Source organism: Maylandia zebra, linkage group LG17, assembly GCF_041146795.1.
Source record: "Maylandia zebra isolate NMK-2024a linkage group LG17, Mzebra_GT3a, whole genome shotgun sequence".
Taxonomy (NCBI): Eukaryota; Metazoa; Chordata; class Actinopteri; order Cichliformes; family Cichlidae; genus Maylandia; species Maylandia zebra.
Genome location: NC_135183.1, coordinates 9,530,261 through 9,556,558, shown reverse-complemented (window position 1 = coordinate 9,556,558; position 26,298 = coordinate 9,530,261). Strand labels below are relative to the sequence as shown.

Here is a 26,298-nt window from a genome sequence, read left to right as displayed (position 1 = left end):
TCTTTATTAGCCTGGAAAATGCATCTCTCACTTTGAACCTTGCCAAATGTGATTTTGCTAGAGGCAGTGTCCTCTACCTTGGCCAGCAAGTTGGTCTAGGAAAAGTGTGCCTTGCAGATGCCAAAGTCACTGCGATTAGGGAGTTCCCCCAACCAACCACCAGGAGAGAACTGTGGCGTTTCCTTGGGATGACAGGATATTACCGACGATTTTGTAAGAATTTCTCTTCTGTTTCTGCCCCTCTCACTGACTTAACCAGTCCCTCAAAGCCGTTTATTTGGCCTGAGAGTTGCCAGCAGGCTTTCGAAAGCCTTAAGGGCTTACTTTGTTGCACCCCCGTTTTGTCTGCTCCTAACTTCTCTTTACCATTCAAACTGGAAATAGATGCCAGCACAGTTAGTGCATGAGCGGTGCTTCTCCAGGAGGATACCCAGGGCATTGACCATCCTGTGAGTTACTTCTCTCGGAAGTTTGATAAACATCAGCTCAGGTATTCTACCATTGAAAAGGAGACACTTGCTTTGTTGTGGGCCTTGCAACATTTTGAAGTTTATATAGAGTCATGTCAGAGTTCAGTTCAAGTATTCACAGATCAAAACCCTTTAGTTTTCCTCTCTAGAATGTATAATCGCAACCAGCGGCTTATGCGTTGGTCACTGATTATTCAGAATTATCCCCTCAATATCCATCACAATAAAGGGTCAGAAAACATTGTAGCAGACGCTGTCTCCCGTGCCGTTTAGAGATGTCACCAAACCCTGAGTTTAGTTCTTAAAGGGTGGGGGTGTTACGTGCCAAGAGATGTGGCTTTACTTTTGGTGTTCTTTTTATCTTTAAGGTGTCAAGTCTCCACCTATTGGCCAGTTCAAAGTTGATTGGCATGTTTCTATTGGCTGGTCTGGGCACAGTTGGCCAATCACTCTCTGAGGATCACTACAAATGAGCAGCTCCCTGGCCAGCTGCTGGCTGCTGCTTTATGACAAACATTTGCGAACAGGCTTCTTTGTATTGTGTGTGGTGGGAGGCTGGACAGGTAAGCTGGGGTACCCTATACACTGGTTGCAGGTTTTAAACTGTTAGTCACACTAGGTTATGATTGATTGTGGTTGTCCAGTGTTGCTGTCTCCTTCCTACCTTTGCCTCCACCATGGTGGGGGGGACGTAACACATTTGTTATTGCACATTATACTTCTCAGCTGGAGCATTTAACGCCAAACATTAACTGACATCAGCTGATGGTAGTGCCAGTGCACCGGAAGAAAAATACATATTTGATGCTTTCTATCTATCTGTCCCTGCAAACGACCAAAAACCCTTTGCAAAGTAAGTAATAACCCAAAATTAGCTGTAATGTGATTATTTAATTTAGCACAGTAACACATTGTATTGCCATGTGACTAAAAAGTGCAATATGATTAGAGTAACACATTACTCAGGAATGCATTACAGCTAATTTTGGGTTACTTATAAAGACAAGTTTACATTACACTACAGAATTTTAGTGCAAAAATAATAGTATAATATAACATGCATATGTTGCATAGATTTATTGCTATAAAACAAAAACAAAACAAAACATTTTCTCCCAACATTAAAATGCACCTGACATTTGAATGGCAAGAGAGGGAGTTTGCCAAATAAGACATTTAAACAATCACTCAACAATGTTGGCTTGCATGAAAGAAACTTTCTCAGAGTTTCTCTGAACACACAGTATGTTGTACATCCTCCAAATTTTAGTTATTCTTTAAAGTAAAATACAAAGGAATGCTTTCAAATTCTGTCTTGCCAATGAACTGGAAAGGTGACCTTGAGTACAACAGAATCACTCATAATAACAAGTTCTGCCAGTAATATCTGACAGACAATTGATTTTCCCGATTTGAGGGACAGTATTCATGCACTTGGTATGCTTCACTCACTTTTCTTTGTCTATATAAGCAAGAAGCCAGCTTTACAGTTTTTGGTTACCAGGCTTGTCAGAGTGACCTCTGCTTCTCGAGCTGAAGAACTGATAACGCCTCTTACAAATCTGTGACAGATCAAATTTCCTGGTTTGAGATTTCTATTATACTTTTCAAGTTGACACTCACACCAAGAGCACATTTCCAATTCTCATATTTATGTAAAATACAGGCAAAGGTGTGGAATTACAAAGCTGGTTGTAATTTAATCTTCTTTTTTACTCAGAAATTCTTTTCTTGAATTGTAAATTGATGGCTTGCTTTATTTCAAGACATGTGAAGAGGCAGTATGACAGTTCAGTCATACTGCTGCTTCACATTATGTTAAACCAAGTACATCCTTGAATTGTTGTCTTTATTCAGTCACTTTTGACTTCTGTCCATGCAAAGCTTTTATGGGCCAACTCTCACTTGTTGAATATTTGTCACAGAGAGACTGTGGGCTGTTCCATTCAGGATCTGGTTGCTAAAAAACTAAAAAGAGAGAAAACACAAAGACTAAACATCTAAATATTTACTTCAGTTTCAAAAGCAAGTTTAAATAATCCACAAAGAAAACAAATTTTAAATATATTATATGAATATAATAATATAATTTTATAGGCATACCTCTTCAATAAGTTTAATGATGGTTGCATTGCTGACCTCTCCGTAGGTAGTTATCCTCATCTTCATATGTGCCAGTGCTTGCAGGGCTTTAGAGTTTGAAAACATTGCATTTAGAAGTCAATAATAAAATAATATAAAGAATATACATTTTTTTAAATGCAATTCAGTCTCACTTTGTGAGACACTTCTGGTTCTTTTAGGACAATATGATTAATTAATAACCTGAAAGTACTGATTTAATTTACAGCTGAAACCCATATATATTTTTGTATTTTAAGAAACAAATGTGTTGCCATTGGCAAAAGGACAATGTAAAGATAAAGTATTTTTTTGTAACAATTTCATTTTAAAAATCTCATTCAATCTGTTGCTGAAACCGGTAAAAACTTTATGTTACTTGCATAACCTCAGTTCTCAGAGTAGCATAAGTGAGACGTCTCACTATGGGATGCACCTCCCTGTGTTTTCCTCACAAACATTTGTCTCATTCCACCAATTCTAACTAGCTGGTGAGTGGAACGACCTTAGCAGAACAACACACCTTAAGTAGCTTGTGTACTGTAAGCCTGGTTACCAATATAACAGTAATACAACAGAAGAATAGACCTTGCAGAAAAAGAAGGTTGCCATCTCCAGTTCATGCAAATGCATATGTGCACTGGTGTTAATATCATCTTCACATAACAATGCAAATTATGGTGATTAAAAATATTTTAAGTAAAGTTAAAATAGAAAAACAGCCCTCTGGCTGAACTATTTTCCGTGTTTCTCTGTGACGTAATTCTAGCTAATATTCTCTTTCTAACACCACTGAGCAGCTCAATGGCAACTGGAGTTTAACTTTATCTGCATACAGGCACTTTTTAACACCTGCTGCTGATTTTTAAAAACACACCCATGTTACCTGGTGATATTCACAGTTTAATTGCCTGCTCAGTTATATGTATGATTTCCTCAGACAGCTGACCTGCTTCTGTTTACCATAGAGCACTTGGAGATGATCAGTGACTTTAAATGGAGCTCCAGGTTGGGGAGGAGGGGAGGAGGGGGGGGCAGCGGCTGCATTATAGTCACCAGTTTATTTCTTCAAAAGAAGAAAAAGGGGGCAGGGAGAATGCTTTTAAGGTAATAGATCAGATGATGCAAACACCTTGGGCACATAGGGTTTTAGCAAAGTGAGTGCACAAGGGCATGAATGTCAATTGATGGCTATCAAGTTAATGATTTGTTTTTCACAGAAACCATCATTTGTAATTATTAGCAGGCAGCTACCTAAACTAAACTGTGACTATCCTCCTGAGAGGATCTTTTTATGTATGTCCTCTGTGGTTGACACACAAATCACAAAAAATACCCCCAAAAAGATACTTTTTCCCCCTCCATTCTCAGAAGTGTATCACCGGTTAATATAGGTGTGCTTTCTAAATCAGCAGCAGGTGTTAAACAGACAAAGTGACCAAGATGTATGCGGGAAAACCTTTACAGCTTTACCTGCTCGGTGTTGTTAGAAGAAAAAAAAGCCCACTTGTTATTTATGTCACACAAATACGGGTATGAGTCCAGCCAGAGGGCTGTTTTACTATTTTAACTTTATTAAAAATATGTCTAATCAATATAATTTGCAATGTTTTCTGAATATAATACCAATACCTATGCAAGAATGAATATGCATGAACTGGAGATGGTGACGTCTTTCTTCTGGTCAAATCATGTGATATGCACACAGAAATTGATACATTTGGAAAATGAAGACTGGAATATATGAGCAAAGCCAGTTAATGAATTAACCAGTTCAACTAGAACATCGTTTTCCTTTCTTTGAAGAGGCAGGAACTGTTTATTATTTTTCTTTGTCATAATTCTTTTGCTGTAAATGATTTGTTTTCTTCATGCTCTGTTGTGCAGCCCATGTTTTTTCATCAAAAGAGCTATCTGCATGTCGGACAAGGCCTGGGTTAACCCCAGTCCTTTCTCTTTTTGAATGTGTGATGGCTGCAGATAACATTCACACACACAATATCGGATGGCAAGCCTGGCCCATCAGACTCAAACTGGAAGACTCTACAGCAACTGGATCAGGATCAGCAAACTGATATTGCTCATAAAAAGACACATAATCTATCTCTGATGGGTTTAATAGCAACACCATCATCCCCATAGATTTACCTATGGTTTGGACGGCACAGTGCTACGCATGGAGGCAAATATCAGTAAACTCAGTGATTTCTTCCTACAGATTCCAGTCAGGTTTGGATGCCATGTCCTTGGATAGCTCTGCTAGGTAAGCAGCGAACATGAAGTAAACACATTAATGCCCTTACCACTTCAGCTGCCACTTCATAGTGACTTTCAGTTACGGCAGTCTGAAAGTGGTCTGCCTCTGACACGAGTGTGGTAGCTATAGATTGAGGTAGGCTGCAACTAACAGCTTTCTTTGGACATGTGAAGTAAGCAGTGCTTCTCCATGTTTCTCAGTCCCCCTCAAAATCCAGGGAAAAAGCTTCTTGTATTTGGCTACTGCCATAAGACTGTCCTTCCATGAGAAACTGGGATTAGCTGTTTTGCTGCCCTGGTGGCTTGGGGCATTTTTTCCCCTCATAACATGATGTAGTGGATATGATGGCCCACAAAATATCAGTCTGGTTATTCTGAATATCCATTCTGTGAGTAGGGGAGGCTACTTGACATGTTATCTCCACAAACGCACAGTCGAGAATCTCCATTTGCTATGTTGTGAGATAAGGTTGAATTTATATTCACTGACTGAAATTCTCACAGTGAGAATAGTGTATGTTAATTTCATTGCTAACTATACCCGAAAAGGACAACGTTGTTGGCTGGCCAGGGAGGCGCATCCCATTGTCATGTACTGTGTGACGCAGGCAAAGTAAGGGCACAAAATGCAGACACACAGGCAAAAGTAAACTTAAATGCAGCTTTATTGCTGAATTACCAAACATGTTAACCAAGGAATTCCCAAGGTAACTAAAGTTAGTGTTGAGATTTGAAATATATATTTTGAAGCTTATCTGCTGATTATATTGTTTTATATATAAGAGAGCTTTGAGTTTGAGTTAAAAGTACTGACAGGAAACGACATGCTTTTGCAAAACTAGGACCTGCAGCCAGAAAGTGAAACTAAGCAGAGTCTTTGTGTAACAGAGTTAGAAAATAGCTTAATGAATTTCCTCAAAATTGATGTGCTTTGTGAATAGTTGGAGCCACCTGGTGGACAAACACAGCAACTGCAACTGTTAAGGTTCCAAATTGCTGCACAGCGCATGCCTCAGCAAAGGAAAAAGAAACTCCAAGTTATACTAAGTAGATGGCAGATGTGCACACAGAACCGACAGATGAGCTTACAGTAATTGTTTTACTTAGTGCACATCCTGTGATATTCACAGTTTATATTAAATAAAAGACTGTTTTCAAAACAGTTGGCTGTGAATAATAGCTCATAATAGATAATAGCGAAAATCAAGGTTTCTCATGCAAGAGACTGTTATTTAAAGTCCTTAGCATTTCAAATCATTGGGGAGAGTCTGCCTTCAAGTTATAAAACTGGTCTGCTTCAGACAGATGCCTTTTTTCTATAATGCGGAAGTCTTAAAAAATACCCTAATCAAAAAGAAATGCTACTGTTACTAAAAAAAGAAATATCTGTGATGATGCTCCCCTTGTCACACCAACTCTGTAAAATGTATTAAAAATTTGACCAAAATTTGACCAAAACATTATGGATTGAAATTCTAATAATTATAATAATGTATACTTTATTGATCCCCGTGGGGAAATTCCTCTCTGCATTTAACCCATTCACTCTGTGTGGTATGTTAGACAGTTATTTAACAAGCATGGTGTTAACACACTATAGGATCTATTCAGCCATATGGTATCTGTTTAAGTCTCGGTGTATTATCATATGCTATATAATTTTCCAGGGAATTAGACTCACCTTTCGCTGTTGTAATGGTTGATGGTGCTGTTGTAGGGCTTGGTGGTGGTGTTGTAGTGGTGGTTGGAGGTGCTGTTGTAGTGGTTAATGTTGTTGTAGTGGTGTTCGGACGTGCTGTTGTAGTGGTTGGTGGTGATGTTTTAGTGGTTGGTGGGATTGTTGTAGTGGTGGTTGGAGGTGCTGTTGTAGTGGTTGGTGGTGTTGTTGTATTGGTTGGTGTTGTTGTTTTATTGGTTGGTGTTGTTGTTGTTGTGGTGGTTGGAGGTGATGTTGTAGTGGTTGGTGGTGTTGTTGTAGTGGTTGGTGTTGTTGTTGTTGTAGTGGTTGGTGGTGTTGTTGTGGTGGTTGGTGGTGTTGTTGTTGTGGTGGTTGGTGGTGTTGTTGTGGTGGTTGGTGGTGTTGGTGTAGTGGTGGTTGGAGTTGCTGGTGTAGTGGTTGGTGATGTTGTTGTAGTGGTTGGTGATGTTGTTGTAGTGGTGGTTGGTGTTGTAGTTAGAGGTGCTGTTGTAGTGGTTGGTGTAGTTGTTGTCATTGTGGTCGAAGGAGCTGTTGTAGTGGTTGGTGGTGGTGTTGTAGTGGTTGGAGGTGTTGTTGTAGTGGTCATTGGAGCTGCTGTTGTAGTTGTTGGTGGTTGTGTTGTAGTGGTTGTTGGTGTTGTTGTAGTAGTGGTTGGAGGTGCTGTTGTACTGGTTGGTGGTGCTGTTGTAGTGGTTGGTGGTGTTGTTGTAGTGGTGGTTGGAGTTGCTGTTGTAGTGGTTGGAGTTGCTGTTGTAGTGGTTGGAGTTGCTGTTGTAGTGGTTGGTGGTGTTGTTGTAGTGGTGGTTGGAGGTGTTGTTGTAGTGGTTGGTGGTGTTGTTGTACTGGTGGTTGGAGGTGCTGTTGTAGTTGTTGGTGGTGTTGTTGTAGTGGTGGTTGGAGCTGCTGTTGTAGTTGTTGGTGGTTGTGTTGTAGTGGTTTTTGGTGTTGCTGTAGTGGTGGTTGGAGGTGCTGTTGTACTGGTTGGTGGTGGTGTTGTAGTGATTGGTGGTGTTGTAGTGGTGGTTGGAGGTGATGTTGTAGTGGTGGTTGGTGGTGGTGTTGTAGTGGTGGTTGGTGGTGGTGTTGTAGTGGTGGTTGGAGTTGCTGTTGTAGTGGTTGGTGATGTCGTTGTAGTGGTTGGTGGTGGTGTTGTAGTGGTGGTTGGAGGTGCTGTTGTAGTGGTTGTTGTTGTCATTGTCATGGTCGTAGGTGCTGTTGTAGTGGTTAGTGTTGTTGTTGTTGTGGTCAAAGGAGCTGTTGTAGTGGTTGGTGGTGGCGTTGTAGTGGTGGTTGGAGGTGCTGTTGTAGTGGTTGGTGGTGCTGTTGTAGTGGTTGGCGGTGGTGTTGTAGTGGTGGTTGTAGTTGCTGTTGTAGTGGTTGGTGATGTTGTTGTAGTGGTTGGTGGTGTTGTTGTAGTGGTGGTTGGAGTTGCTGTTGTAGTGGTTGGTGGTGGTGTTGTAGTGGTTGGTTGTGTTGTTGTAGTGGTGGTTGGAGGTGCCGTTGTAGTGGTTGGAGGTGCTGTTGTAGTGGTTGTTGTTGTCATTGTCATGGTCGTAGGTGCTGTTGTAGTTGTTAGTGTTTTTGTTGTTGTGGTCAAAGGAGCTGTTGTAGTGGTTGGTGGTGGCGTTGTAGTGGTGGTTGGAGGTGCTGTTGTAGTGGTTGGTGGTGGTGTTGTAGTGGTTGGTGGTGTTGTAGTGGTGGTTGGAGGTGCTGTTGTAGTGGTTGGTGGTGGTGTTGTGGTGGTTGGTGGTGGTGTTGTGGTGGTTGGTGGTGGTGTTGTAGTGGTGGTTGTAGTTGCTGTTGTAGTGGTTGTTGATGTTGTTGTAGTGGTTGGTGGTGTTGTTGTAGTGGTGGTTGGAGGTGCTGTTGTAGTGGTTGGTGGTGGTGTTGTAGTGGTTGGTGGTGGTGTTGTTGTAGTGGTTGGTGGTGTTGTAGTGGTGGTTGGAGGTGCTGTTGTAGTGGTTGGTGGTGGTGTTGTAGTGGTTGGTGGTGGTGTTGTAGTGGTGGTTGGAGTTGCTGTTGTAGTGGTTGGTGATGTTGTTGTAGTGCTTGGTGGTGTTGTATTGGTGGTTGGAGGTTCTGTTGTAGTGGTTGGTGGTGTTGTTGTAGTGGTGGTTGGAGGTTCTGTTGTAGTGGTTGTTGTTGTCATTGTCATGGTCATAGGTGCTGTTGTAGTGGTTGGTGTTGTCGATGTCGTGGTCGAACGTGCTGTTGTAGTGATTGGTAATGTTGTTGTAGTGGTGGTTGGAGGTGCTGTTGTCGTGGTTGGTGGTGGTGTTGTACTGGTTGGTGGTGGTGTTGTAGTGGTTGGTGATGTTGTTGTGGTGGTGGTTGGAGGTGCCGTTGTAGTGGTTGGTGATGGTGTTGTAGTGGTTGGTGGTGTTGTTGTAGTGGTGATTGGAGGTGTTGTTGTAGTGGTTGGTTGTGTTGTTGTAGTGGTGGTTGGAGGTGCTGTTGTAGTGGTTGTTGATGGTGTTGTAGTGGTGGTCGGAGGTGTTGTTGTAGTGGTTGGTGGTGATGTCTTGGTTGGAGGTACTGTTGTAGTGGCTAGTGTTGTCGTTGTTGTCGTCGAAGGAGCTGTTGTAGTGGTTGGTGGTGGTGTTGTAGTGCTTGCTGGTGTTGTAGTGGTGGTTGGAGGTGCTGTTGTAGTGGTTGGTGGTGTTGTTGTAGTGGTGGTTGGAGTTTCTGTTGTAGTGGTTGGTGGTGTTGTTGTCGTGGTGGTTGGAGTTGCTGTTGTAGTGGTTGGTGTTGTTGTAGTGGTGGTTGGAGGTGCTGTTGTAGTGGTGGTTGGAGTTTCTGTTGTAGTGGTTGGTGGTGTTGTTGTAGTGGTGGATGGTGTTGTTGTTGTTGGTGGTGGTGTTGTTGTAGTGGTGGTTGGAGGTGCTGTTGTAGTGGTTGGTGGTGTTGTTGTAGTGGTGGTTGGAGGTGCTGTTGTTGTGGTTGGTGGTGGTGTTGTGGTTGGAGGTACTGTTGTAGTGGTTAGTGTTGTCGTTGTTGTGGTCGAAGGAGCTGTTGTAGTGGTTGGTGTTGGTGTTGTAGTGGTTGCTGGTGTTGTTGTAGTGGTGGTTGGAGGTGCTGTTGTAGTGGTTGGTGGTGGTGTTGTAGTGGTATGTGCTGTTGTTGTAGAGGTGGTTGGAGGTGCTGTTGTAGTAGTTGGTGGTGTTGTTGTAGTGGTGGTTAGAGTTTCTGTTGTAGTAATTGGTGGTGGTGTTGTAGTGGTATGTGCTGTTGTTGTAGTGGTGGTTGGAGGTGCTGTTGTAGTGGTTGGTGGTGGTGTTGTAGTGGTATGTGCTGTTGTTGTAGAGGTGGTTGGAGGTGCTGTTGTAGTAGTTGGTGGTGTTGTTGTAGTGGTGGTTAGAGTTTCTGTTGTAGTAATTGGTGGTGGTGTTGTAGTGGTATGTGCTGTTGTTGTAGTGGTGGTTGGAGGTGCTGTTGTAGCGGAGGTTGCTGTTGTTGTAATGGTGGTTGTCGTTGTTGTGGTTGGTGGTGTTGTTGTTGTGGTCGGAGGTGCTGTTGTAGCGGTTGTTGGTGTAATGGTGGTTTGTGTTGTTGTAGTGGTTGGTGGTGTTGTTGTAGTGGTGGTTGGAGGTGCTGTTGTAGTGGTTGGTGGTGTTGTTGTAGTGGTGGTTGGAGTTTCTGTTGTAGTGGTTGGTGGTCTTGTTGTAGTGGTGGTTGGAGTTGCTGTTGTAGTGGTTGGTGTTGTTGTAGTGGTGGTTGGAGGTGCTGTTGTAGTGGTGGTTGGAGTTTCTGTTGTAGTGGTTGGTGGTGTTGTTGTAGTGGTGGATGGTGTTGTTGTTGTTGTTGGTGGTGTTGTTGTAGTGGTGGTTGGAGGTGCTGTTGTAGTGGTTGGTGGTGTTGTTGTAGTGGTGGTTGGAGTTTCTGTTGTAGTAGTTGGTGATGGTGTTGTAGTGGTTGGTGGTGTTGTTGTAGTTGTGGTTGGAGGTGCTGTTGTAGTGGTTGGTGGTGGTGTTGTGGTTGGAGGTACTGTTGTAGTGGTTAGTGTTGTCGTTGTTGTGGTCGAAGGAGCTGTTGTAGTGGTTGGTGTTGGTGTTGTAGTGGTTGCTGGTGTTGTTGTAGTGGTGGTTGGAGGTGCTGTTGTAGTGGTTGGTGGTGGTGTTGTAGTGGTATGTGCTGTTGTTGTAGAGGTGGTTGGAGGTGCTGTTGTAGTAGTTGGTGGTGTTGTTGTAGTGGTGGTTAGAGTTTCTGTTGTAGTAATTGGTGGTGGTGTTGTAGTGGTATGTGCTGTTGTTGTAGTGGTGGTTGGAGTTTCTGTTGTAGTAATTGGTGGTGGTGTTGTAGTGGTATGTGCTGTTGTTGTAGTGGTGGTTGGAGGTGCTGTTGTAGCGGAGGTTGCTGTTGTTGTAATGGTGGTTGTCGTTGTTGTGATTGGTGGTGTTGTTGTTGTGGTCGGAGGTGCTGTTGTAGCGGTTGTTGGTGTAATGGTGGTTTGTGTTGTTGTAGTGGTTGGTGGTGTTGTTGTAGTGGTGGTTGGAGGTGCTGTTGTAGTGGTTGGTGGTGTTGTTGTAGTGGTGGTTGGAGTTTCTGTTGTAGTGGTTGGTGGTCTTGTTGTAGTGGTGGTTGGAGTTGCTGTTGTAGTGGTTGGTGTTGTTGTAGTGGTGGTTGGAGGTGCTGTTGTAGTGGTGGTTGGAGTTTCTGTTGTAGTGGTTGGTGGTGTTGTTGTAGTGGTGGATGGTGTTGTTGTTGTTGTTGGTGGTGTTGTTGTAGTGGTGGTTGGAGGTGCTGTTGTAGTGGTTGGTGGTGTTGTTGTAGTGGTGGTTGGAGTTTCTGTTGTAGTAGTTGGTGATGGTGTTGTAGTGGTTGGTGGTGTTGTTGTAGTTGTGGTTGGAGGTGCTGTTGTAGTGGTTGGTGGTGGTGTTGTGGTTGGAGGTACTGTTGTAGTGGTTAGTGTTGTCGTTGTTGTGGTCGAAGGAGCTGTTGTAGTGGTTGGTGTTGGTGTTGTAGTGGTTGCTGGTGTTGTTGTAGTGGTGGTTGGAGGTGCTGTTGTAGTGGTTGGTGGTGGTGTTGTAGTGGTATGTGCTGTTGTTTTAGAGGTGGTTGGAGGTGCTGTTGTAGTAGTTGGTGGTGTTGTTGTAGTGGTGGTTAGAGTTTCTGTTGTAGTAATTGGTGGTGGTGTTGTAGTGGTATGTGCTGTTGTTGTAGTGGTGGTTGGAGGTGCTGTTGTAGCGGAGGTTGCTGTTGTTGTAATGGTGGTTGTCGTTGTTGTGGTTGGTGGTGTTGTTGTTGTGGTCGGAGGTGCTGTTGTAGCGGTTGTTGGTGTAATGGTGGTTTGTGTTGTTGTAGTGGTTGGTGGTGTTGTTGTAGTGGTGGTTGGAGGTGCTGTTGTAGTGGTTGGTGTTGGTGTTGTAGTGGTTGGTGTTGGTGTTGTAGTGGTGGTTGGATGTGCTGTTGTAGTGGTTGGTGGTACAGTCGTAGTGGTTGGGGTTGTCCTTGTTGTGGTCAGAGACACTGTTGTCGTAGTTGGTTCTGCGGTTGTTGTGGTCGGTGATGCTGTTGTAGTGCTTGTCGGTGCTGTTGTGGTGGTCGGAGGTGCTGTTGTCGTGGTTGGTGGTGTCGTGGCGGTTGGAGGTGCTGTTGTAGTGGTTGGTGTTGTTAGTGTGGTTTTCAGTGGTGCTGTTGTAGTGGTTGGTAGTGCTGTTGTAGTGGCCGTAGGTGCTGTTGTAGTGCTTGGATATACAGTTGTTGTGGTGGTTTGTTGTGCCACTGTGCTAGTCGCAGGTTCTGTTGTAGTGGTTGGAGGTACAGTTGTAGTTGTTGGTGGTGCTGTGTTGGTAGTTGATGGTGTTGTTGTGGTGGTCAGAGGTGATGTTGTAGTGCTTGGTGGAATTGTTGCATTAGTTGGTGGTGCTGTTGTGGTGGTCAGTGGTCCTGTTGTGGTGGTCCGGGGTCCTGTTGTAGTGGTTTGTGGTGTGGTTGTGGTGGTCGGAGGTGCTGTTGTAGTGGTTGGTAGTTCTGTTGTCGTAGTTGGAGGTGTTGTTGTGGATGTTGGATGTCCATCTGCAGTTGTTGTTGGTGTCATTACGGTGGTTGCTGTCATCATGACTGTTGATGCAAAAGTTCATTCTTATGTTTTAAATAGTTTTGAAGAGCGCCATAAATTGGTTTGACTTCCCAGCCCTACCATAAACTTTTACTTCATCACTCTCATTTTTCCTACAGTTTTCATGTTGCGCTGTGCGTATTATAGTAGATTAAAGCAGTGGAACATATATACACATATGTATATACACACACATATGTATATACACACACACACACACACACACACACACACACACACACACATATATATATATATATATATATATATATATATATATATATATATATATATATATATATATATATATATATATATATATATATATATATATATATATATATATATATATACTCTCTTTCTTCTCTAAATGAAGAAAGAGAGAGAGAGAGTATGCATAGTATGCAAATGGCTAACAAACAGCCATCATAATTCATTATACAATGAGAATAGGACAAATCAACAACTGACGATGACTAATTAATATTGTGCCGTACACAGTCCAAAAGATTTAGTAAGTGATAGGTTTTTAGCTTGAACCCATCCGCTGGAACGTTGAAGGCAATATAATTACACTGCAAAGCAAGACACAAGTAGGCAAAGTTCTTCATGTTTCTCGTGCACGGGAGAGAACCGGACAGGCGCCGTTCCCTCGCCTGACCCCAGTTGCTCTCGTCCGTTCTCCCGTACCACTGTTCTTTTATTGAGGTTACATGAATATGCATAAGTTCATTAACATATGACGTCTACATACACACAAAGAGTACCTTGCCTGTGTGTGTGTGTGTGTGTGTGTGTGTGTGTGTGTGTGTGTGTGTGTGTGGACTGCTGATCAAAGGGTCAAACATCCTTGGTCAGGAAGAGGGTAGCCTCCCCCTCACCCTAGATGGTTCACCCTAGATAACACGGTGAGGAAGTCCTGCAGTTCATCTAAACAAAGAGCACTTAGACTAGAACAGACGCAACTACGTTAATCCTACCATAAAACAATAAGACACGGTACGACCTCTTCCCATGCTCCCAGGATGTAGGTGTGCATTCTAGTGTGGAATACACACCAAGCCTTTGCAGCCTGTTAAAGATCACACAACCTATCACTACACAATTGATTATACACCTCTAAGAATATATGGTTAAATATTTCTAAGCATAAATGACAATCAACAATACAAAACCTAACAGTAAGCTACATCAGTGTCTGTTTCCTATCATAGCCAAGTAGTTAACAAACGTAAATGGACATTTTATATATTCCTACTAATGTTAACTTGTTGTATCTCTGTTGTGGCCAGTGCTATCCTCCATGCTCTTACATGTTGGGGCAGCAGGTTGAGGGTCACAGATGCCAACAGACTAAATAAACTGATCCACAAGGCCAGTAATGTTGTGGGGATGGAGCTGGCCTCTTTTAGGGTGGTGTCTGAGAGGCAGATGTTCTCCAAGATAAGGACAATCATGGATAATACCTCCCACCCACTCCTTGACATGCTGGTCAGTCACAGGAGTACGTTCAGTAAGAGACTGAGATTACCAAAAAGCACCACGGAACGACACAGGAGGAAATCATTCCTGCCCGTGGCCCTCTCCTTGTACAATTCCTCCATCTAATACACTGTAATTGGAAGGTTGCCGGTTCGAGCCCCGGCTCGGACAGTCCCGGTCGTTGTGTCCTTGGGCAAGACACTTCACCTGTTGCCTACTGGTGGTGGTCAGAGGGCACGGTGGCGCCAGTGTCTGGCAGCCTCGCCTCTGTCAGTGCGCCCCAGGGTGGCTGTGGCTACACTGTAGCTTGCCATCACCAGTGTGTGAATGTGTATGTGAATGGGTGGATGACTGAATGTGTAAAGCGCTTTGGGGTCCTTAGGGACTAATAAAGTGCTATACAAATACAGGCCATTTACTGTAAACACTGCAATACTTACACCCTTTTTACACACGCTCTTCTCTACTTTGTAATATTCTTGTCAATTTTCTTTATATTTATTTCACCTCTGTTAATTCTTGATATTTATAATTGAGTGATCTGTATATATTAATGCTATTTCTTAAATGTGTAAAATCTGTAACAATGTATTGTTTGGAGTTTAGTCTGTTACTACTTTTAAATTTTTTTCTTGGACCAACTGTAACCCACATAATTTCCTTGGGGATTAATAAAGTGTTCTAAATATGATTCTGATTGTTTCAGGATACATGACCGGCCATTATCCAATGACACATCTGCTTTCCGGTATCTTATGCTCGTTTGTCCTCCTCTTCTTTTCTCTTTTTTCTAAACTGAGCACCTGATGGCTTTGAACGTTTCTTGTTCATCTTCCATTGTTTTTAATTTTGCACTCCTGAACACCCATCCCCTAACATGGGTTCACCACAACATTACCTAATAGACCTACACTTAGCTTACAGATTCGCTTTGTTTATTTCTGGGACTTCGCACAACCTAGGAACAAATCATGAATACATAATGGGCTTGGATTTACAACATTATGAATGAAATGTGCTCTATTTGGAAGCAGCCTGCCCCCCTCCTCTGTCGACAGGTTGTGTGTGAGACTTTAAATCAACAAACTGTAAATTATACATTTTAAATTTTTATTGATCCCCTTACCCCTAATCCTAAAGTGTATATTTATTTTCTTACTTTTTTTTTTTTTTTTTTTTTTTTTGCCTGTCCCGTTTGGCTCTTTTGCCATCAGAATTGTTGTCTAAAGGCAAAGAAAGATTCCCAACGGATTTACTTTACCAAATTGACCATCCCAGCCTTGCCGCAATGGTCCATTTGATTCACCTTTTATTGTTTATTTTATTTTCACTTACTGAATACGGGACAGACTGGACTGGGGAAAAGAAGGGGAGAAAGAAAGAGGGAAAGAGAAACAGCTGAGAAGAGGGACGGGGGAGAAGGGCAAAAAACAAAAACCAACAGAACGGGCAGAAAAAAAAATGCATATATCAATCACCTGGATCACCTGCTGAGAAAAATAAAATAAAACAAGCAGAAGAGAACAAGAGTAATAGAATAAACAACATCACAATGATATATGGGAATATGACAGTAAATACTAAATATTAAACATTATTGTGCAGCACATAAGATCAACAGAACACAGTGTGCTTTGAGGTAGGAGCCAAAAAGGGTGTAGTTTGTGGGTGTGATCACCCATGTGTACACCTGTGAGCATGGACGCGCTTGTTTTTTTAAAAGGTTCCTTCATGTAATGATCTGCTAGAGGGTGTGGGGGGGCCACAGCCCCGTCCTCCAGGGCATGAAGCAGGTATGGAGGTGATTAAAACTCCAGACATCCAGAGGCCCCCAGAACACAAGAGACCAAGGAAGACCAACAGAGGGGCAGCCGTGCCACTGTCCCAGAAAGAGCTGAGGAGAGTCCCAGATGAGGGCTCACTCAGCAGCCGCGGAGCAGAAGCCAGGGGGAGTTGCAGTGACGCGCCCGTGAGCTCCGCCGGCAGCCAACCGTGCCTGAGTGACCGAGCCCCAGGCCGAGAGGCCGGGGGCACCCCACCTCCGAAGTGGCCCGAGCGAGCCCCAGGCTGCAGGCCCCGATAAGCGGCCGCCAAGGAGTGAGCCGGTGTGTACCTGGACGCCCATCCCCGGACACAAAGAACCACCAACGCACCGATTTCTGAGGGAGTCCGCCACTGGCAGGGGGAGTGGTGGTAGGGGGAGATAGGCCTCCAAACCTTGGAGGGCCTGAGATGTCCCCAGAGAGGTGGCGCCTGACACCCAACCTGACATATAGACACAGACATACAGGCACACACAGACACAAACATCCATTCCCACCCTCATGCTCTCATATGCACTTACTCCACACTCAACCAACGTGGAGACAGACATAAAGAGACGCTGTACACACGATCACACTCCCCAAGTGTACTCTACAAACCGGGTCTAGGTACCCTTGCCCCTGGAGGGGGGGAACTGCACCCAGACCCAGGTGGTGTTACCCTTTTCCCTGCGGTGGGGGGAGGCAGACCGCCCCGACTCCGCAGCAGCAGGGAGGCCCCACACTCCAGACCACAGTCGGACGGCCAACTCCTCCTCCTAGCCCCCCCGCTCCAGCAGGTCGCAGAGAACGGGGGTGAGAGAAGACTCCAAACCTCCCTCCACCCGCTCATTGTAGTGTTGATGCATGTGTGTTCTAATTTTCTTACTCTTCTTATATTTATTGTTTATGTAGCCGCTAAGACTGGTGGACCTAAATCTTCACCTCCAAGTCCGTTCACATACAGAAGGAAGGGGAGTGAGTGGGTCAGCGCTCAGGGCAAAGAAACTAAGCTGGCTTTGAACACACACCATTTATTTCCATAAAAAACAACCACAGCCAGAATCACAAATACAAGTTAAAATCCCCCGTATATACAATAAAAAGAGTGTTCTCAATACGCTAAAAACCCTGCCGGCAGAAATGGCTATACACTATTAAAATAAAGCTAAACAAATGTCTCCCATATGCTAAAATCCCCCCCACAGTCCCATAGTCCCACAGTCCAGCCACATGTGGGCAAATTTTCCTTATCTGAAACAGGAGAGGAATTTCTCTTCCGGGATGGAAACCACACCGGCCAGAAGACCAAGGAGGGGGCTCCTGTCGCAGACCTGTCTCGTCCTGACAGCGCGTCACCGCATAGTCCCGCCTCACTCCACACCTGAACACGGCCTCCCTCGTAGCACCGCCAGATGCAGGCAGAGGGGCACCCCTGCCCTGCTGTGAATTGCGGCCATCGCCACCCACTGTTGCTGTTCCTGCCGTTAGGACTGGATCACCGAACGGCTTGTGGCACCCCACAGTCAGGCAGCAGTTCCTCTAACACATGTGCGGGCTTGCACGCCTTTCTTTTTCTCCTGCTCGCCTTTCGTGCGTCGCTCCTTTGTCTCTTCTTCTTCTTCTTCTTCTTCTTCTTTGTGTTTAACGGCGGTTGGCAACCAACGTAAAGGAGCATTACCGCCTCCTACCGTTCCGGAGTATGTGTCATGAAACGCTGTGTGGCAGGCAGGGATTGGACCCAAACGCAAACTCACGGGGACAGAACTTGAACTCAAAAGCACAGTTTTATTGCTGGAAAATAGAACACAAGCAATACAAAACTACACTGGGAAACGCTAATTATAACACATACCAGAAGACACGGGGAGAATCACACACAGCATGAGGGACGACGCGACACTGACTCAGAGAAACACAGGGTTTAAATACAATGGGAAGTAACGAGGGGAATGAGACACAGAAGGAGAGCACAGCTGGGAGAAATCAGAACTGACGAGACAAGGGAGCAAAGTAGGATACACTCACATGAGACACAGAACTTCAAAGTAAAACAGGAATTAGCAAAGATGCAAACTAGACTAGGGGAGACAGCAACTAAGAAACACAGAGGGCAGCTACCAAATACTCAGAGAACTAAACAGAATACAAGAACACCAAACTAAGACACTACACTAAAGAACAAGCTAGGACAACAACGAGAACTAAGAACATAATACAGAAAACTCAGAGGCACAAGAAACTCAAAACACTGGGTCACTGACCCAGGACCGTGACAGTATGGGTCAGACAGTGAGTTTACAAGCTGTATCAAAAACAAAACAAAACAACAACAAAAAATAAAAAATAAATAAAAAATAAAAAAAACCCTACACTCTTTCATAAACACCTATAGCCTTCAGAAACCCCACCAGTTCCCTCACCTGTGCCCTACTACCCTCCAACACACTCTTCAGATTAAAGACCCCAACACCCCGCTCCTTCAATCTATTCTGCAGAACTGACCTCTCCACATCATAACCCTTGCACCGCAGTATTACATGCTCTACTGTCTCCTCCTCCTCCTCAGGGCACACTCCACAAAGCCCCGTCTCATGTTCTCCTATCATCTGTAGTGTTTTATTTAATGCACAATGTCCCAGTCTAAGCCTGGTAATGACCACCTCATCTCTCCTACTACCCCTATACAACCTACTCTCTGCCACCTCCTTCTTAAGATGATACAATTGCCTGCCCTTACTCCCTGAATCCCACCGCTTCTGCCACTCCTGAACAACCAGCCTCCAAACAATACCTTTTGCTTCAGATCCACTGCTTGTAATCGCCATCTCAGTCCTATTTTTAGTCAACGCTCTTTTTGCCAACCTATCCACCTTTTCATTTCCACTGATCCCCACATGAGCTGACACCCAAAGAAAGTGAATATTGCCACCACAACACCTTATCCTGCTTATAGTCTCCAGAATAGTGCACAGCATGCCCTGCCTTGTCTTCGAACAAAATGATTGTAGACTTGAAAGAACAGCTGCCGAGTCAGAACATACTACCACCTGCCTGATTTTTGAACACTCTACCCACTTCAATGCCACCAAAATTGCTACCATTTCAACCGTGTACACTGCCAGTCCATCCGAAGTGCGTCTGTTTATTCCAATATTTTTTGACGGAACTGCTATTCCAAACCCTGTACTTCCAGTAACTGGACTTTTAGCACCATCCGTGAACACATGAACACACTCAGGGTAGTCAGTCAAGCTGTGAAAACGAAATGCTGAAACAAGATCGACTCTGCCTTTCAATTTCCTCTTCAGATCCAACAAGTACCAGTCCACAGGAGGGGTCTCCAATAACCATGGGGGAACCACAGAGAACACCACTGCAGGACATGTTTTAAGTCCATACACCTGACACTCCTCAGCCCACTGATTCCCCACCTTTCCAAAATGATCCTTCTGACTTCTTCCATACTCCCAGCATTCCAAAAGCACCTCCTTTGTGGGATGTGCGTCACCATGACCACCAAGATGAACCCAGTAATTCACCGACACTTGCTTCCTCCTAAGATCTAGGGGCATTTCTCCCATCTCCACCTGTAGGGAACTGACTGAAGACGTTTTAAAAGCTCCACAGCACACTCTAAGGGCTTCCGATTGCAGAACATCCAAACGTCTCAACACAGAAGGAGCTGCTGAACCATATGCCACACACCCATAATCAAAGACCGACCTAATTAACGCCTGGTAAAGTCCTTTCAAAGCAGAAGAGCTCGCTCCCCAACCCCTCCCAGCTACACACCTCATAACATTAATAACTTTTTTGCATTTGGTTTCAATCCGGTCAATATGCTCAGGCCATGTCAGTCTCGAATCAAACACAACACCTAAGTACTTAAAAGAGCTCACTTTCCCAATCACCTTGTCATACAGTTTCAATGTCAAAGTCTCACTCACTTTTCTTTTGGTAAAGAACATCATTTTTGTTTTTTCCACGGAAAACCTGAATCCCCAGTCAAATCCCCACTCAACCACCATATTTACAGCCTCCTGAACCTTGCCCACTAGGTGCTCAATATTTCTTCCTTTTTTCCATAACACACCATCATCAGCGAACAAAGACCTCCCAATTCCCTCAGGAACACCAGAAAAAACATCATTGATCATTATAACAAAAAGCAGAGGACTAATTGCACTGCCCTGTGGCGTTCCATTCTCAACCATGCACTGACTAGAAATTGTAGACCCAATTCGCACTTGGATCTTCCTACCAGATAAAAAGTCTTGGACCCAATTGAATGTCCTGCCACCAATACCCAACTTATGCAACTTGATTAAAAGCCCATCCCTCCACAACATATCATATGCCTTTTCTATGTCAAAAAACACTGCCAAAACAGACTCTTTATTGGCCTGCGCTTTCCTAACAACATTCTCAAGTCTAACAATAGCATCAGTTGTGTTCCGAGCTGTCCTGAAACCACTTTGGTAATCGGCTAAAGCCCCTTTTCTTTCCAGCTCAAAAGACAGTCTTGCCATTATCATACGTTCCATTAACTTGCACACATTTGACGTAAGAGCAATCGGTCTGTAGCTATCTGGTTTAGATGGATCCTTCCCGGGTTTTCTTATTGGCACAATAACAGCCTCCTTCCAAGTACTTGGGAGCTCACCCTTAATCCAAACTGTGTTAACCAAACACAGCAGTTTAGTAAGCGCTTTCGTACCAAGGTTCTTCAACATCAAATAACAAATTTGATCCTTTCCCGGGGCTGTGGGCTTTGTTTTTTGAAGTGCTCTCACCAGTTCCTCCCGAGAAAACACCACATCCAAACTACTACCCATGTGCGCCTTTCTTACTAGAGCCTCTGAATACTGTGTTTTAGTTTGGCACATGCTGTCTTTTCCCAACACGGATATGTTATCAGAGCTATGAATCTTAGCAAAAGTTTTCACCATAACCTCCACTTTTTCCTGAGCCGTGACAAAGTTCTGTTGTCATGGCTGGGTAATCCCATTCCCGCCGATCACCTCCCATTCTTCTGACCATGCCCCAGACCTCCCCCACTGGAGTGGTTCTCCCTATTTTAGAACAGAACAACCTCCAACTGCTCCGCTTTGCTTGTCTCACTGTTCTCCTGACCACTGCCACTGCTTTTCTGTACGCAAACAGAGCTTGTACATTAAGGGTTCTTTGGAGAAATTTAAACGCCTTGTTTCTTTCCTTTACAGCAATTCGACAGCCCTCTGTCCACCACGGCACCAAAGTCCTATTTACATTGCCTGTACTGGTCGGGATTGAGGCCTTGGCGGCTACCACAAGTACGTCAACAAACTGATTATTCATATGATCAATGCTACCAGACTCATCAACCTTGTCAATCGATTCCTCACATAATTTTTGGACTTTCGTCCAGTCAGCCCTATGAAAACTCCACTTCTTATGCACCTCTCTTAGAGATACCTGTATCTTCCCTCCAACATCACAGAAAACAGGATAATGGTCACTGCCGATAGTAGTGTCTGTTCTGATGGTCCACTGACTTATGCCTGCAAGGACAGTTGAGACTAGAGTTAAATCCAAAACGGACTCTGTTCCATTAACAACATTACATCTGGTCCCCCTACCATCATTCAGGCACACCAAATTGCATGTATCCATCAATTCCTCAATTACCTTACCATTTTTATCTGTGTGTGTGCCACCCCACACTCTGCTATGGGCATTAAAATCCCCACACCAAATAACTCTACGACAGTAACTGCCTTCAATTGAACGAAGATGCGGCAGCTCCAGTCTGGCGCAAGGATTGTAGAAATTCACAATAACAACAGGTTCATCCCTGTCCCAAACCTCAACAGCAATATACTCCAAATCATCGCCTTTACCCAGGAGTCTATATAGAATGTCTTGTTTGACAAACGTTGCACACCCTCCCCCTCCACCACGGTCCCTGTCATTTCTTATTATTTTGTACCCATACAACACAAAATCCAAAGAAGACTTAAGCCAAGATTCCTGTACACAAATGACATCCAGTTTGACACCAAGTAGTTTGACGAAATGCTTCAACTCTTGGCCATTGACCAACAGACTCCTTGCATTCCATTGAAGAATAAGTACCATGAGTACACAAAAGAACATCACGTTTCCTGACTTGACTGAAAATTGAGGTTGTCCCTCACGTCTTCCCATGTCAGTCCTACTAACCCCAAGTGGTTAATTGCTGCCTTAACAATGAGCTGAATTTTCTCCTGCTTAGATCTCACATCAGCTGGCTCCTTTGTCTCTGCGCTCACTATCCCCTTTAACAGGTCAGCCTGGCGGCTGATAGGCCACCTCGGGGAACGCCCCCACCTCACAGGTGCCTACAGTCCACAGTGGATTAGAAGAATTTTGTGCAACAACACTAAAATACATAATATAAATATGAGGATAAAACCATGCAATATAAATATCAATAAACAAACATGCAATATAAATATCACAATCAAATCATGCAAATAAAATCAACACTATGTACCAATACACAGGTTGATAAAACATAAAAACACAAATTTCCACTGTGTGACATTTACTCACGCTGTTATAACTGGAGCCTCGTCGTCTCGTCTCTCTTTATACTGTACTGTTTATAGCGGAGATGACAATAAAGTTTACTTTGACTTCAGCACAGCAGCAAGCAGGCACACCGAGGGCTCTCGCGCTCACTTTAAAGAATTTCGAAAAAACATTGGTAAGTCTGTATCATAATGTCTGGTGTTTTCGTGTTTGTTGGTTTGTTTTTATTTTGTTTTATTTTGTGAGTTGGTTATCAGATGCTGCTCCAGCCAGCCAGTAAATCCCCTGCCAACCCGCCCTCTCCTTCCTGTGCTGCAAGCAGCAGGCGCACCTCGCAGACAGAGAGCACCCTTACTCCCAGCAAATGGACGGCAGGAAACCGATCGGTGCCTATGCCATCTCCAAAATGCGCTGGCTGATGTTGGGGCAGCAGGAGTACGAGCAACTCTTTTGGCGGAGATGCCCGTGATGCCGCCCCCACCACGATACCGCCCTGGGCAACCGCCCATTATCAAAAACCGCTACTGGAGGTTGTCATAATTCATCCATGACAGGGTTAAATAACAATAATTGCAATGAAAATAACGTTGAAAGACCAGTGGGTGGCAGGGTATAGAGTGACACATGAGTGTCCAATGTAGTAGTTTATGTGCAAGTATACATTCAACACTAACACAAATACAAGGAAACAGTCTTTGAATAGCTGTTCACGGTAGTGACCACTATGCGTGAAAGGGTTAATAATACCCTCTATATTATAATTTGATATGTTTGCTCCATGTATAATTTTAACTACTTCCTTTATTTTATTTTAATGTATAAATGCCACAAGAAATTGTCTACCAGTCATATTAAACAATGCTGATCAGTCTTTTTACCATTTCATTTATATGGAATCTTTTGGTTTTCTTTGCACTTCCCTTTCGTCTCCATGGATATTGTCCAAAATGTATTATCCAGAATGCAATCTAGAGCTGTTGATCCATCCATCTCCGACCCAATTTACTAAGGTACTGTATTATTTTATACATGTAACCTGAATGTGCATTGGGTATGATACTTTCTTCTAGCTCTAGTGCATGTACTTACCCTGTCGTTACTCAGTACTTTGAAATGGCTAACAGCTAAACAACAATTCAGTCCAGGTTTGAGCTTATTTGTGGAAATATGGAATAAATATGGAAGTCGTCTGGACAGTTGACATTTTGTTTTTATGAGAATATTAATTATTTTTTGAGGATGCACTGAAAGCATGCAGTTATCCTGGAACATTTATTTACTTTAAAATAAATATAATTTAGTTCTTACTATCCCACAAACAATGATACAGATATGACTTGTAATAACTACTTACTCTGTGCTGCATGAAAATGTCCAAGCAGTATTATCCAGCAAATAATTTTTCTTTCCATGATGGTTGTAGTTACTTCTCACTGCTCTCAGCACAGACTGTTTTTATGTCTGATTGTGCATTGTACTTAGATCATGAAATGCTCCTCCCTCCACTATTCAAAGGAATGTTTAAGGATTTGTGACAGAGACAACGTTCATAGAAACTGAAAAAAATAGGTATGTGCACGGGAAAATACATATCTGTGTAATGTAGGACAAATTCATTTTTACTTTTTAATTATTTATTAATATTATCACACACTTACACTATGGGCCTTGCAGCATCACAGGGTGGCAGTCCAGTTTCAACAGTTAATGTCACTACAATCTCTACAAGTTTAACTTAGTTTGTCGTATCTGGTAGTGTCTGATTTGTAGTGTCTTCGTGATCTTATTAAGTAAAATTCTCATTGTAGGCTATGAATGGAAGCACTCTGTAGGAGTACATCACTTAGTGTTTATGAGTCATAAGCAAAGCATTTCATTTGATTTTAATAAAGAGACAATTAATAACACAAAACAACAAATATAAATTGTTAACTGTAGATTAGAATTGTTCTTGTTGTCCACTGCACATTTTTTAATACACTTAGCTGACGGTTTTTTTTTCCTTTTAAGAAATATAAATAGCTCGTGTACATAAAGTGACTTACATTGCATGTAGTAACTAAAACTTCATGAGGTAGGCAAACAAGTTTTTCATTATGTGTTGGACTTCCTCCTCAGAATAATTTTTTGTGTGTGTGTGTGTGTGTGTGTGTGTGTGTGTGTGTGTGTGTGTGTGTGTGTGTGTGTGTGTGTGTGTGTGGCTGTTTTAGGGTTACAAGGTTATATAGGTTTAAGGTAAGTATGAAGGTTAGGCAATAATTTCTGATGGTTAATGTTATTGTAAGGGGCTAGGGAAAGCATTATGCCCATTCAATGTCCTGACTAAGGTGTGAAAATGAGAGCTGGTATGCTTTTCCAATGTGGAGGCACGTAAAGACGACAGGAGAGGTCTCAGTGTCTCACTCCAACTTTATTACTGGATTCACCAGAACTCCACATCCAAAAAGCGCCCAAATCTGTGAGTGGAGTCACCTGGTGGTCCGCCACAATATATACTGGTCAAAAGTTTTAGAACACCCTAATCTTTCCAGTTATTTATTGCAATTTAAGTAATCCAAGTCCAATGAATAGCTTGAAATGGTACAAGGTTAAGTAGTTAACTGCCAGAGATTAAAAAAATGTTAGGTTACCCAAAACTGAAAAATAATGTACATTTTAAAATTATACAAAAAGACCTTTTACAGGTAAAACAAAATGGGCTAACAATTTCAAGGTTTTATGCAGCAATGAAGGTTGAATAGTACTGTACTGCACAAAGTAGTGTGTCGCTACAAAAATGGTGGGAAAAGGGCAGTTAATAATGGAAGAGAGACAGACTATCATGACACTTAAAAATGTAGGTCTTTCCTACAGAGAAATTTCAAAGAAACTCAGGGTGTCAGTGACTACAGTTTCCTTCACCATCAAAAGGCACTCCGAAACTGGGGAAAACTCTGACAGGAAGAGGTCTGGAAGACCCAAAGCCGCAACTGATTCGAGGACAATTTTCTGAGAGGTAACAGCTTGCATGATAGGCTGCTCACAGGACAACAGCTTCAGGCACAGCTTAATAGTGGTTGTAGTAAGCAAGTCTCAGTTTCAACTGTGAAGAGAGTGAAGACTTTGAGCTGCAGGTTTGATAGGGCGAGTTGCAGCAAAAAAGCCATTGCTAAGATGTCACAATAAGACAATGGCCATGAAACACCGCCACTGGACTACTGAAGGCTGGAAAAAGGTATTATTATTGATGAATCAAAATTTGAAATTTTTGGTTCATCGCGCTGGATCTCTGTACTCCGCCAAGCAGGCGAAAGGATGATTCTACAATGTGTGGCATCAACTGTCAAACATAGAGGAGAGAGTGTGATGGTCTGTGGCTGTTTTACTGGATCCAGGATCAGTTTACCAGTCACTGAGTACAGGTCAGTTTTCAATTTTACATTAGTCCATTTTAAATGACCTTTGAATGCAACAGAGAATGCATAGAATGCAACAGCATTTCTGGATAATGTTAACCTGTTCTATTGTTTTGCACATGGTAGACATTTAACATACATTCACAGACATGGGGAACTGTGCTCACAGACAGGGATTTCTGAAAGTCTTTCATTCCTCAGGGGTCCTGTTATTCTCCAACATTCTGTTCAGCAATTCACAGCTAAGACACCTCTGTTCCTATATATGTCATTGGGGAACACAGAAATTTTTCCATGCTGGGTATAGTTACTTTATTTATTTTGAAAACCCTGTATACACCAAACTCTTTAGAAGTTAGTGAAATTTAAAAAAAAAATGGATTGGGCAATAAAATCAACCTTTTCTTGCTTGAAGTACACAAGGCTCACATTAAATCAGGGGTCAAATGAATTATTCTGC

The 26,298-nt window shown here is 43.1% G+C and overlaps 1 protein-coding gene and 1 long non-coding RNA gene across 2 annotated transcripts; one reads left to right on the top strand and one right to left on the bottom strand.

Moving 5' to 3' along the window:
- The first annotated feature begins 1,023 nt into the window (after positions 1-1,023).
- On the top strand, positions 1,024-23,705 carry LOC143413186 (uncharacterized). The gene is made up of 4 exons (XR_013093805.1): positions 1,024-1,033; positions 4,810-4,854; positions 21,114-21,203; positions 22,690-23,705. It is a non-coding gene; the product is annotated as an uncharacterized LOC143413186 (long non-coding RNA).
- LOC112436293 (uncharacterized) lies at positions 6,254-12,399 on the bottom strand. The gene is made up of 6 exons (XM_076876131.1): positions 12,382-12,399; positions 11,972-12,230; positions 11,088-11,883; positions 9,476-9,527; positions 6,953-7,214; positions 6,254-6,264 (listed from the first exon to the last, which is right to left on the bottom strand). The coding sequence occupies exons 1-6, from the start codon at positions 12,397-12,399 to the stop codon at positions 6,254-6,256; spliced, it is 1,398 nt and encodes a 465-aa protein (XP_076732246.1).
- Positions 23,706-26,298: the final 2,593 nt, after the last annotated feature.

Coding starts and splice junctions, on each gene's coding strand:
- LOC112436293 (XM_076876131.1), bottom strand. Junction 11,884..11,971: donor CAACCCCAACCACTACGACT/GTACCACCAACC, acceptor CCACTACAACAG/CACCTCCAACCACCACTACA. Junction 9,528..11,087: donor CCACCAACCACTACAACAGA/AACTCCAACCAC, acceptor AACGACAACACT/AACCACTACAACAGTACCTC.